The following is a 13,606-nucleotide window of genomic DNA, read 5'->3' on the forward strand; positions in this document are numbered from 1 at the left end:
TCTGTTATATTTTCCTATGAGAGTAATAGTATGAGTTGTCCTATTTTGTTTTGCAGGGTCAGGGAACCAAGAGAGATGAGGAAAGTGGTGGAATTAGCTACCATGTGCAAAGAGAAAACCTTGATTACAGTAGTTAGACTGACAGAACAAATAAAAGTGTAATTCATTCTTTTTCAAATGAAAACTCATCTAATTCCTAATTAAGAATTATTTCTAGTTAAAAAAAACTGAAGTAAATACAAAAGCTTCAGTGCTTACACATAAAATACCATGTCCATACAAAAGTATACTGAACAAAAAAATAAAATCTTATGTCTGAGTTTAAGAAAAAGAATTGTAGTATAATTCAGAGTTACAATAACAAGAAGGTAAAGATCACTCTGGAGGGTATAGACTAAGGACACTAATTCACATAGCCAAGGTTTCACCTTCAAGTTTTATTTTAAAAGGTGTAACAAACCTGTGTATATATATAAACTCACAGTGAAAGCAAAAAGCCACAAATGACCAGCCTGAACTTAATTTAGTAATGTAACAACTTCTGAAGTACAGCAAAAGGGGCGTTCATCCATAATTACCTTTCTCGATTCTAGAAGTTGATGAAGGCCAACAACCACCAAGAGCCCAAGACCAGCAAGGAACATATACATAAAGATTCTAATATAAAAGGAAAAATATAAACTGGTTTAGTTTATAGGAAATAGCACAGCTAACTAAACCTCTAATTCTGTTTTAACTTATAAAAAACACCATAGCTAATTACACCTATAATGCTAACACTTTATAAGCTTCCCAAATAATGTGTTAGTAAAAGGAATAAAATATACTGCTCACAAAAATTAAGAGATATTCCAAAATACGAAGCGATAAAATATCCTCTAATTTTGTGAACAGTATATTTTAATTCAATTTAGACCTAGGTAATAAGTTTTATAAATTTTTCACTTTATCTCTAAAAATGTCAATTTCAAAAAGCAATTACACGGCCTAAAATGAATAAAATTATTTTATCATTCTATTAGGTTTTGTCCCCCCTCAAATACTAGATTATTTGCAGTTTGATTTAAAAATTACTTTTGGTAAGTTCTGTATAAGTATATGGTAAGAAATAATTCATCACTTACAAAGAACACATTTTTCAAAATTTTCATTTTCAATAGCAATTTTACAAGCATGAAAATTCAATTAGGCTGATGACCTGCTGAAGGGCATGGGGTGAAAAAAGATTTTAGAAGAGGGGAAGGATGGAAGCCAAAGCTATCTTTTTAAAACAAATTTTTTGTCATTGTCAACTATCTTTCCTAAATTGGTATTAATAGTTATAAGAGTCACCGAAAGTACAAATTTACACAGGATTTCACCAAATCTACATAGTCCATTCCATTTTCATCACTCCATAAAAACAGGTGGACAGGGGCAAGCCTTCCAGCCCTACTTAATAAGATCAAGATCTACATTTCAACTTTCACTTACGTTTCTCCATCTAACCCATCCTCTCTTTCAATAATTGTAACTGTTTGATTGAAGATGGCATCTTGAAATACGTTGCCCTGTTTAAGAAAAACAAGTCCCTAAATTTTAAATGCATTGGAAAAATGAAAGCCTACAAGATTTCTTAAAACCATTGCCCTACAGATATATATACAATAGCTTTTTTATCACTCATAAAATTCAACAAAGTCATATGTAAAGGTGCCAATCCAGTGTCAGAGATCCAAGACTATTGTTTGTTATTTTCTCCTGCAAAATAAAAATGCCTCCAACTTTGCCAAAGTTGTCCCCCATTTTCTTCTGGGGGCAGGGGAAAGTCGAGGAACCAGAAGAAAAATGCGGAAAGCAACAAAACAGAACACTCTTACAACTAGTAGGTTCTGTTGTGTGTAACCTTCTAAAACAAGAGGAGCATGAATCTGCACAGTAGTAGCAGAACAGAAGGAACTGGACTTGAACAAATCAAATTCATGTTCTAAATTAACAATGGATCAGAAATCAATTTCTTTATAATAAATGGTTTAGTGACTTTCAGTATCAAAATATTTTTGTTGTGATCTTGAAACAATTTTGCAATTTCAATACAATTTCAGTTTTCAAATACATCAGGATTACTGAAATACATACATAGCTGTTTTCAGTGTTTGATAATTTGCACAAATGTAGCATTTAAAAAGTGTAACTTATTGCTAAACTGTAATTATGTAAGTTTTACTTCAAGATCTGGCAATCTGCATTCCTCTGTTGACAATTCTAAGAATCAGAATACACTGATGAAACTAACATTTAAAATGGAACCGAAGTCTGACCTGTGGTGAAGTCTGACCTGTGGTGGCGCAGTGAATAAAGCATTGACCTGGAACGCCAAGGTTGCCAGTTTGAGACCCTGGGCTTGCCAGTCACAGCACATACAAGCAAGATGATCCCCCCACCCCATCCTTGCTCTCGTTCTAATATCAATAAAATCTTCCATACTGTACATAAATAAATAAAACGGGACTGAAACATACATGCGTTTTAAAGTTTTCTGTTTGAAAACGATGAAATATATCATTCTTCAAGTCACTTAATTATAAATTGAAAAAGTTTAATACGTTATTTTGAAGAAAGGAAGGAGGAAAAACCCTTTCTACTCTCTACGAAGTTATTTTAAAGAAAGAAAAACTTAACTGCAACACAGAAATTTAACTAGGCTATAAGGTAAACATATAGACATTATGATGATGAAAGGATAAATAAGCTTCCAAAAGGGATAAAATTCCTTCTCTGGAAGTTTTGGAAAGGGAATGATTTAGCTGTGCTCTGATCTGAAGATGGACATAGTAGTTGGTGCCTAGAGGTCAACTCCCTGTGGTACAACAGTTGGAGGACTCTCTCACTCATTCACCATTGGATATATACCATAACATTAAAAATCATAAGGCAACAGAGCTTTTATTCGGCTATTTGGTTCTCATGAACCATGAACCTTACTGATAAAACTGTATTAAAAATAGGTGACTCCACCTGACCTGTGGTGGCACAGTGGATAAAGCATCGACCTGAAAATGCTGAGGTCACCGGTTCGAAAATCTGGGCTTGCCTGGTCAAGGCACATATGGGAGTTGATGCTTCCAGCTCCTCCCCCCCTTCTCTCCCTCTCTTCTCTCTCTCTCTCTGTCTCTCCCTCTCCTCTCTAAAATGAATAATAATAAAAAAAAATAGCTGACTCCGCTGTGTGACTTACTTTCCTTCAAAGATCCAGCTCAAGTCACTTCCATTTTCACACTCTAGCACCTAAGTTATTTCTAGAATGTATCACTTATCATGCTGTGATACTGCCCATTTACATCCATCTCCCCCAGGGGATTAAAAACTTGAAGACAGAGGTGTGCAATTTATCTTTGCCTCTCTGGCACCCATCACAGTTTCAACCACAAAACAGGCACCTGAATGACTAAATAGAAGAATATTCAATATCAATTGTAGGAAGTTAGGAGAGAGGGGGGGAAGGGAAGGAGGGAGGGAGAAAGTTTAGAGGGCCTTACATTCAAATCTTTGTAGTTCAGATTGATGACTAGACCAAACGGTCGTCCACCCATGGGCTCTGCAGGAATGAAGGAATACTCAAAAGTTGCCTGTCTCTGAGGCGGTACTACAGTGTTCAGAGGCAGAGCTGTGAAATTCTGTATATAAAACTGGTAGTCCTGAGGATAACGGAATGAGGCATCAAGGGATTCAACAATGAAATCTTCTGTACCCTTGTTTGTAAAGCCTACCAAGAATTTCACAATGTTATTTGCTGGAAAATCTAAAAAACAAAAAAGAAAAAGATTAGAAAACGTTCAAAAGGTTTAAAATAAAAAGGAGACAACACTTGTGGATTTCGGCATGCTTTCCTGACACGTGTAGACTTGGTATCGGAAACCCTTTCAACAGAACGCTCCAGGAACCCTACCTAGTAACTGGTGCAGGACCCAGGACCCTGGCCTGTACTCCAGCACTTCAGACCAGATCACATATGACTTCTGTGGTCCAAGAAAAAGTCCTCTACTTCTAGCAATGAGATTTTCTTGCACTGAGGCTACCTTTCTTGACGAACTCACCTTCTCCCACAACACAGTATCTGTTATCTGTGCAAATACTAGCAAGAAGAATGATGGAAAGATAAAAGTCTAAGAGGCTCACCAAAATTATCTGCTAGAACTAAACAACAACAACCAGGCAATCTCTACCCACTTTAGTCAAAATGCAAATTTGAAGGTAAACCCCAAAGAGGCAGGTACAAAAATAAGTGGAGGAGGGGAAGGAAATCTCTTAAATTATACTCGCTGTTGGAATAAAGTTAGAACATACATGGGAATAAAACAAAAAACTTGAAAAGACCAAGAAAATTGAAAACCTCAAATAGTAAGTCTTCAATAATTGTACTGTCTATAGAGCTGAGTTTCACCCAGTCAGCACAGGGCTGGGGGCTGACAGATCTGAGTCTGAATCCCGTCTCCACACTTTATTTACTAAATGGGCAACCCTGGACAAGTAGTTAACCTCCCTAAATCTCAATTTATTTAGCATTAGTAACTAACCTCACAGGATCTCTGTTAAGATTAAATAATACATGCAGCCTGACCAGGCGGTAGTGCAGTAGATAGAGCACCAGACTGGGATGCGGAGGACCCAGGTTCGAGACCCCGAGGTCGCCAGCTTGAGTGCGGGCTCATCTGACTTGAGCAAAAGGCTCACCAGCTTGGACCCAAGGTGGCTGGTTCGAGCAAGGGGTTACTTGGTCTGCTGAAGGCCCGTGGTCAAGGCACATATGAGGAAGCAATCAATGGTGTCACAACAAGGAACTGGTGATTGATGCTTCTCATCTCTTTCCGTTCCTGCCTGTCTGTCCCTATCTATCCCTCTCTCTGACTCTCTCTCTGTCCCTGTAAAAAAAAAAAAAGATTAAATAATACATGCAAAAAGTGAGAACAGTTTTTGCTATAGCCCTCATTAAATATGTCATTATTTATTTTCCTGTAATGAAATCTGGGATCCAACCAAGGACTAATTGTAAAGATTGAATATTTCACTAAAGTTTCCACTCAAAATATGAGCTACTTTATGTGGCAGTTTGAAAAAAGTCAAAAATGTTTTTTTTCAAAAGAACATTTAATTTCTAGTTAACATGAGGAGCACTTCTTTTCCCCCTTAGTTTAAATGCCAGGAATACTACGTACTTTACAGACACGGGTCTTCATACATATACAAGAGTGTAAAAGTGAATGTTTACACTACACTTGTAAGGAAGATCAATCTTCAGCATAACTAACACTTCCCAAAAACCTGACTAAGTCATTTTAAAAATTCCTACACCTGTTAAAACTATTATTTCTTTATTACCTTCTCCTTTCACAAATAAGATAGTTGTATCTGCACTTGGTGAAGCTTCAGGTTCACCAGATACATCTTCTTCCTCCTTATCTTCTGCCTAAGAAAAACAACATTAAAAAGGTATTACTATGTGGGGAGGGTACCATTTAAAAATAACGACTTCACTAAGATTTGGGACAAAATATTGCCTCTCCAAAGTTTTGTTGGTATTAGTAGTGGAATGAATTTCATTGTATCTCATTGGTTAAAATAAAAATTCTAGAGCAGTTCATCTCAAACAGTAATGGGCAAACCAACCTCCTGGGATTTTGCAAATCCAATTCAGGTATAGAGTGAATCCTAAAATTCTCTATTACTAACAAGCATCCAGGAAATGCTGATGTTGCTGATATTCAAACCACACTTTGAACTGCAAGGTTCTGGAGTGTGAGTTGGTAAACGTTTTCCATAATGGGCCAAATATCAGTATTTTTGGCTTTGAGAACCATAAGGTCCTTGTTGCAACTATTCAACTCGGGCTGCTTTTTATGTGGCGACAGTGCAAAAACACAGACAATATACAAAAGATAGGAAAGCAGGACTTGGCATGCAGCCACACTTTGCTGACAACGGTTCTAGAACATGTTATCAGCCTACAAAGATTTCAACCCTGATTAACAGCACAATTTTCTTGTGAGAACCTGTCACACAACTGAAAGAAATAGTTCTTTAAAAAGTGATCAGATAATACTGGAGTAATGGATATCTCCTGAAACTTGATTAAAGTTGCACAACTTGGTTCATTTACTAAAAATCATTAAGCTGTATGCTTAAAACAGGTAACTATTATAAGTAAATTATATCTCGACAAACGTGAACACATTTTAGTTTAAAGCCTTAAACCTCAGTGCAGCATTGCTCCAAGCAGCAATCAAGATTACAGAGAAATTCACACATCTGAAGTGCCCAGGACTCTAATAAATTGAGATGCTTAAGAGCATCATTATTTATTGGCATTTAACTTTTCATTTACATAAAATACTTTCTTTCACTAGACAGACATCACAAAGGCAAAGACTGTCCTACACTCTAAAAATTCTCACACACACAAAGCTTATACACTTGAGAAGGTACTCAAATATGTTTCATGACTGTGCAACTGTCTATTCTAAGTATCCTTAATCATATCATTCATTTAATAAGAGTTAGTGAATTTCTGCTTTTGGGAAAAAAGACCCACAAGTAGGAAAACAGACCAAAGACAGGAAGGCAGGAACTATAAGCTATATTAAGCAAGAGAAGAGGATATATTTGAGAAACAGTTATGGGAAACCATCCCTAAGATTTGATTACTGGGTTGTTCAACAAAAAAGAAAGTAGCAAGGCACAAGCTTGACTCACTGGAGCCAAATCAAAACAAGAACTAGTTTATGGAGATAGACTGGATGTATATGCTACTTTCCATTTTAGACATACAAAATTTGGGCATCCAGATGTAGCTATCTTGCAAAGTGCTGAAAATACAGGCATAAAGCTCAGTAACTAGAAATGAGATCTGAAAGTAGTCAATACACGGTGGTGGTAGCTGAAAGCACAGGTCTCACCCACATGAAGAAGGTGAGCAGAAAGAAGGTGGTAGAGCCCAAGCAGCAGCCGCTGGGCAAGGAAAACTAAGAGGAATATAACACAGCCAACATGAAGGACAGACCCAAGAAAGGGGCAATTAGCAAATGTCAAACAGGTAACAATGGCAAGCCAGCCCGGAATTTGACGATTAGGTCTCTGGTGACTTAGCAAGAACATTTTTACTAGATACAGGGGACCAAACAACTTAAGAGAATAAATATGAAATAAGCTGAAGAGAAAAACAGTACTGATTACTCTTTCAAGAAGCATACTGGTGCCTGACTGGTGGTGACGCAATGGATAGAGCGCTGAACTGGGTCGCAGAGAACCCAGGTTCGAAACTCCAAGGTTGCTGGCTTGAGCATGGGCTCACCAGCTTGAGTGTGGGATCATAGACATGACCCCATGGTTGCTGGCTTGAGCCCAAAGGTCACTCACTCTGCTGTAGCCCCCTCCCGCAAGGCACATATGAGAAAACAATGAACTAAGGTGCTGCAACGAAAGGACTTGATGTTTCTCATCTCTCTCCTTTCCTGTCTGTCTGTCCCTATCTATTCCTCTGTCTATCAGGAAAAAAAAAGAAGCATACTGGTATAGAAAATGTAGAAAGGATGGGTGAATAATATACTCAAAAGTACAAAATAGAAAGTTTGATAGAGTTCCTACTTCAGGGCCTCACTTTCTGACACTGAAGGCAATGTTGCTACTAAGACTGAAAAGGACTGATTTTGGAATTTGGAAGTGGTAAATGTTTGAAATGCTAGTTGTGAAGAACTAAAAAGTATACGGGAGTAAAAGTAGACAACTCATTTATCTTATAGCGAATTATGATATAAGATGTATACTGCTTAATACCTGCTACGTGGTTATGCTCTAAAATATTTCAGCCATTACAGACTACCTCCAGGAGAGTAAGAAACTGGTAGTACTGCAGAGATGACCTCAGCACCTGGAGGACAGGCACACAAAGAATCTTTTTACTATAGACTTTGGACATTTTAAATTCTAATCCACCTGAATGCATTGTCTATTTTATTTGTTTATTGGGGTAACGCTGGTTCGCAAAACCATACAGGTTTCAAGTGTATGACTCATTAAAACATCATCTGCACCCTGCATCATGCGTCCATCGCCCAAGCAATCTCCTTCCGTTCCCACTCCCTCCTCTTTGCCCACCTCCACCTGCCCCCAACCCCTTTCATTCTGGCTATTACTACACTGTCATCTGTCTCTGTTGTTATAAACAAATGTTTCTAATAATACTAATTTTTTAAGCAAGAGAGAGACAGACAGGAAAGGAGAGAGATGAAAAGCAGCACCTTAGTTGTTCACTGATTACCCTTGCTCAAGCCAGCAAACTTGGGCTCAAGGCCGTGACCTTGGGCTTCAAGTCAGCGACCTTTAGGCTCAAGCCAGTGACCATGAGGTATGTCTATGATCCCATGTTCAAGCTGGTGACCTGCGCTCAAGTCGGCAACCTCAGGGTTTTGTTTTGGGGTTTTTTTTGTATTTTTCTGAAGCCGGAAATAGGGAGGCAGTCAGACAGACTCCCGCATGCGCCCGACTGGGATCCACCCAGAATGCCCACCAGGGGGCATTGCTCTGTTGCAACCAGAGCCATTCTAGCTCCTGAGGCAGAGGCCACAGAGCCATCCTCAGCGCCCAGGCCAACTTTGCTCCAATGAAGCCTTGGCTGCGGGAGGGGAAGAGAGAGACAGAGAGGAAGGAGAGGGGGAGGGGTGGAGAAGCAGATGGGCGCTTCTCCTGTGTGCCCTGGCTGGGAATCAAACCCGGGACTCCTGCACACCAGGCCGACACTCTACCACTGAGCCAACCGGCCAGGGCCAACCTCAGGGTTTTGAAACTGGGTCCTTAGTACCCCAAGCCAATGTTGAATCCATTACACCGCTGCCTGGTCAGGCAATAATACTAATATTTTTATGTTACTATTACTATAATAGTGCTTGTTTTAATAAAAATCAAAACAAAAATTATCACTTCTGTTAAGAAAAATACTTCCAAAGACTGATGAAAAGCTACATTGCAACCCATAGCTTTAGAGATCAAAGGAGAATCAAGAGGATAGAAAAACCCAAGGTGATTTTAAAAAGTTTGCACTAAAAAATTTTAAACCAGTAACCTACATCTAAACCAGCTATTGGTATCTCTGATCTTAGGGAAATCTTCTTTCTGTCCTTTGACTTCAGACATAGGCCCAGTAGCAAAGGATCTTTCCGTATCTCCCAATTCCTTGATGGCTAAGGCAGCTATGTATAAATTTATAATACAAACCCTAAGAAACAGTTAAGAAGAGATAGAGCCCTCAGTTCTGAAAGTAACTTTTGTAGCAACTCTTACCTGAAGGGCCTCTTTTTTAGCCTACAGGGTTCCATAGAGCCTAGCCCTACTGCTGGTGCCCTCTAGCCTAAGGGAAGAAAATCCTTTCACTGCCTTCCTGCTTCAATCACTTCTAAACATCTTCTGATTTAAGAAAAGCAACATAGCAGGTTCTGAACTAACTACTTCTGAACTAACTAGCCAGGGTAAAGAGGAGACAATCTGAGTTGCTCTTTCAACTCTTAACGAGTCTCAAGGCAAGGGAGATGATGAAGACAAAAGTTCTGGCTAAATTATAACTATTATAAAGATCCAACAGTTGCCTTCTCTACTCTTTTCCTATACAATAAACACATTACAGGGCTAGAGAGCAGAAGTAATCTCAGAAAAGTGGTTACAACAATATAATCTATTACTAAATTTCTGTGCACGCCCAAATTTCAGAGCCCTAAATGCCATCTCTAATCCTTATTTTCTGAATGGATTCCCTTCCAATTTCACTCCAAGTTATCTTACCACAAGTGGCACTTTCAGAACAGTCAAGTTTTTGTTACCATCTCTGATGGGGGAATGTATTGATCAACTTAAAGTAGCACATTTACTGAACTGGATTGAAGATGCAGAGCCCGAATATTTAAACTCTAAAACTGTGGGAATACATACATATGAAAGTAGTAAGTAAAAGTTTCTTAGAGGGGGAATTAGAAAAACACAAAAATTAGTGGGGCTATTCCCATGAAACAGTATGTGCAGATGCATTAAAATGGTAATTTAAACATCAATGAAATAGCAAGCAGATTAGCTTAGTTGAAAAGTATACTCCATAAAAAGGAGGTTAAGTCCACAGTTTCTATATACATGGCTAATTATTTTGATGTTGACATAACAAACAGAGACTTGGTTTAACCTAGGAAAAAAAAAAATGAAATCTAGAATCACAAGTTTCTAGGTTCAAGTGTGGAATAATGAGAAGAATAAATCTGTGGTGTACAGATTACTAGAATAGTTCAAGAGCAGAAATGAAATCAGCTAGAAACATGCTGCAATAATCCATTTTCTAGCCCCACATTCTTATTGTCATAGTATAATTTTATAATAAAAGTGTCAAGGGGATGACTTCTAAGAGATTTCCATCAAGTCCTTTTACTCTTCACAGAATTGTGTGTGTGTGTGTGTGTGTGTGTGTGTGCATATATATAGTTTACAGTCTACTTCTCATCCCCTGCCACCAAAACATATAGACACTGGTTCAAGAACATGAACTCCATGACAGCAAAGAAAATACCTGGTTTGTTCACCCCAGCATCCAGAACAGTGCCTGGCACATAGCAGGGGACATAAATACCTGCTTATTCAAGGAAAGAAAAAAGAAATAGGAAACTGAGACCCAGAGAGACAAGTTACCCAAGGTCATAAAGCTAAGCAGTACGTATCCCAAATCTATCAACAAATGGTCCAGTGCCAGTCCCCCTATACGGTTAACCTCCTGGAGTCTCGTCATATGATTTCCCTCCCTGTCCCAGAAACTACTACTGGATCTATTCCTAGTGACTGGCCCCTATTCTCCCAACTTCAAGCCACACCAGACACAGTAAGAAGCCTATAAAATAAAAAAATTTTAAACCAAGTTAATCTATAAGGACAAATTCCCGATAATTATAAATATGCATTAAATTATGTCTCACACTAACCAGATCTGTGGGTTCATCTTCTTCCACCTCTGCTTCATCATCTTCATCTTCAATGACTGAATCTTCCACTGTTTCTTCATCTTCTGTAAGATCTTGAGCTGCTGCTATTGAGCCTAACGATACAATATAAATCAAGCGGTTAACTGCTACACTGGAATACTAATGTTTTTCATCAAGAACAGTCGATGAAAATTTCCCACGGAAGCAATTCAATCACACAGTGTACCTCAATGATGTCAAATTGCAATGCATGTAAAAATATTCATATGATTTTATCTTAGTAGTCTTAACACAGCATGTTAATTTTAATGGGAAATGCTGTTTAACTTTCAAAAGTACCCAACAGTTGAAAAAAAATGAATACCTGAATTTAAAAGAAATTCCTAAATATAACTTGCCATTAACCATACAAAATAAAACAAGGAAATACTCGTGTCTTAATGAAAACAGAAATCTCGGTATTTTGGCAAAAAACATTGTTATTAGAGTTGACTACAGCTCAAACTCTTAGAACTTGACAGCATGTAATTCCAAGGAACAAACATCTGCATGGCATCCATGTAAAAACTAGCTGGCAGAAAACATTGTTTAAGTAAAAAAATCTATACAGTGCTGTTAACCTCAGGGTTGATAGTGGAGAAAGCAAACATTTACTTTTTCATATGGCTTCAAACATGTTTAAGATACTTTTTTATTTCCCCTAAATATGAGAATAAAACTTAAACATAACTGTAATGCCAAGAAATTATAAATCATAATCCTATATGCAAATGTATTCTAAATGAGTCACATTAAATATATTTCAGTAAAAATCCTCAAACGAAATTTCTAGCAACTCTTCCAACATTTCTAAGAAGGATGATGTGGCAGTTCAGTACAGGGGTAAAAAAAAATGTGGGAAAGGAAGCAAGCGCACAGGCTGCAATACCCAAGACAAACAGTACATATTAAGGACCTTGTATTTTAAGTCTTTTCAGCGCCTACTTCCTGGAACAGGTCAGTTTTAGAAGCCAGTAAGAAAAAGGCGGCAAAAACCAAAACAAAACCCAGAAAGAAAAATATCTAGATCTGACATAATAATTTAAATTTGTACTTAGATTTCAGGACAGAGACATAATGGCTTTTCTTCCTATGTTTCAGTAGATAATAGAAGCCAGCCACTCACTTTTCCTTTAAGAACAACTTGTGGATACCTTACTAGCATTCATTCTGCCACACAGCTTGCTTCAACTTACAGAATCAAAGAAATTCTAGTGATCATTTAGTCAGGCTACATTTTACAGATTAGAAAAATCTAAGTTTATGGTAAAACCAGGGCGAGAAGCCAAGTCCCCACGTTTTTAATATTCTCCTAAGTTATTTTAACACCAGGTTAACTGTAGGAATGAAGAAACCTAAATGGGAAAAACGTAAAACTCGGATCAGACTGCATTTTTTCAGGACACGATAATTCCAAGAAACAAAATTGGTTACAAAAAAAAAAGGAAAGAAAAGAGAGGAGAAGGGGGGGGGGGGGGCATAAGCAATCCACATTTTACAGATATTCTTCAGTCCGAGTGAGAGCACAGGAGTGGACAATTGGGGGTGAAGATGGGGAGCTTTTCCGAAATCAAAGACTCCTGGCAACACACAGGAACCAGGGGCTGACAAACGGGAAGATGCAAAGACAAACGGTTAAATAACAAGTACTCTAAGAGTCCAGGTGTTGAGAAAAGAAAGATTTCAGCAAATGAATGAAGGCGGACTGCTGGCGTGGAAACGAAAGACACGTCAGCCTGGAGCCGAGGGGATGACGGGGTGGTCAGACAGGAACGGGCTCCGCCGGCTCTGGCCCTCCGCTTCTCCCAGCCGGGGACCCAGCAGCTCAGCCGCCACTGCGGGCGGGGGCCCCGGGGCCGAGCCCAAGCCGGCAACGTCGCCCGGCGCGGCCCGCGCTCCGTGTGGAAGCAGCAGAAGCCCCAGTCGGGTCTCGCTCCAGACGCCCCGCGGCCCCTAAGACGAGCCGGGGGGTCGAGAAGGAGGTGGAGAGGCCGGCGAGGTAGACGCCGGTCCCAGGAAGCCGCCACCGCCACCTCCAGCGGTAAACTTGCAGTCACTGGCGTCTCATTCCCGACCGAGCCCCGCCACCCACTCCTCTCGTCTCGTCTCGCCTCACCTCCAGGACCGCCTCGGAGCAACAGGGTGGCGGGGAACACTAGCAAGAGAAGCAGGAGCAGGCGGGGGAGGAGTCTCATGGCGCAGACCGTCCTGTGTCCACTCGCCCTCCGCGAGAGCTCTTGGCCACTACGGCGATAATGGCGTTACTCTTCATCCGGGCTCCGAGCGGGGAGGGACGGGCACGTACACGCACGGGCCTCCGCCACGCCCCCTTGTTGGCTGAGGAGCGCCGCCAACGTGGCTGCGATTCCGCGTCCCGCCGTGGGGTGCGCGGAAGAGCTCAGGAGTCACGTGGTCGGTGTCTCGTAAGTCTGAGATTCTCGCGAGAGTCCGCCGCCCTGTATAGGGCGGTCTGGCTACCTGCGGTTCGTTGCTCGCAGGACCCTGCCCAACTCGCCCCAGTGAATTAGCATCGTTAGTGGTTATTTCGTTTGAATGACGTTCTGCCTGGTCTCTGGCGCGGTGAA

General features: G+C 39.9%; 1 protein-coding gene across 6 annotated transcripts in view; it reads right to left on the reverse strand.

The window, feature by feature from the left end:
* Positions 1–13,325, reverse strand: part of SSR1 (signal sequence receptor subunit 1) — a 35,609-nt gene extending 22,284 nt beyond the window's left edge. For 2 of the 6 annotated variants that reach the window (XM_066376984.1, XM_066376985.1), the window contains exons 1-6: positions 13,138–13,324; positions 10,983–11,095; positions 5,359–5,446; positions 3,519–3,781; positions 1,474–1,550; positions 579–657 (exon numbers count right to left, since the gene is read on the reverse strand). In XM_066376984.1, coding sequence (XP_066233081.1) covers positions 579–657; positions 1,474–1,550; positions 3,519–3,781; positions 5,359–5,446; positions 10,983–11,095; positions 13,138–13,216 — 699 coding nt within the window. In that variant the 5' untranslated portion in view covers positions 13,217–13,324. Of the gene's footprint in view, positions 1–578; positions 658–1,473; positions 1,551–3,518; positions 3,782–5,358; positions 5,447–10,982; positions 11,096–13,137 lie in introns of all 6 variants that reach the window. The other 4 variants (XM_066376988.1, XM_066376986.1, XM_066376983.1 and 1 more) reach the window with 3 other exon arrangements.
* Between the last annotated feature and the right edge of the window lie 281 nt (positions 13,326–13,606).

This window comes from Saccopteryx leptura, chromosome 3 (assembly GCF_036850995.1).
Source record: "Saccopteryx leptura isolate mSacLep1 chromosome 3, mSacLep1_pri_phased_curated, whole genome shotgun sequence".
Lineage (NCBI taxonomy): Eukaryota > Metazoa > Chordata > Mammalia > Chiroptera > Emballonuridae > Saccopteryx > Saccopteryx leptura.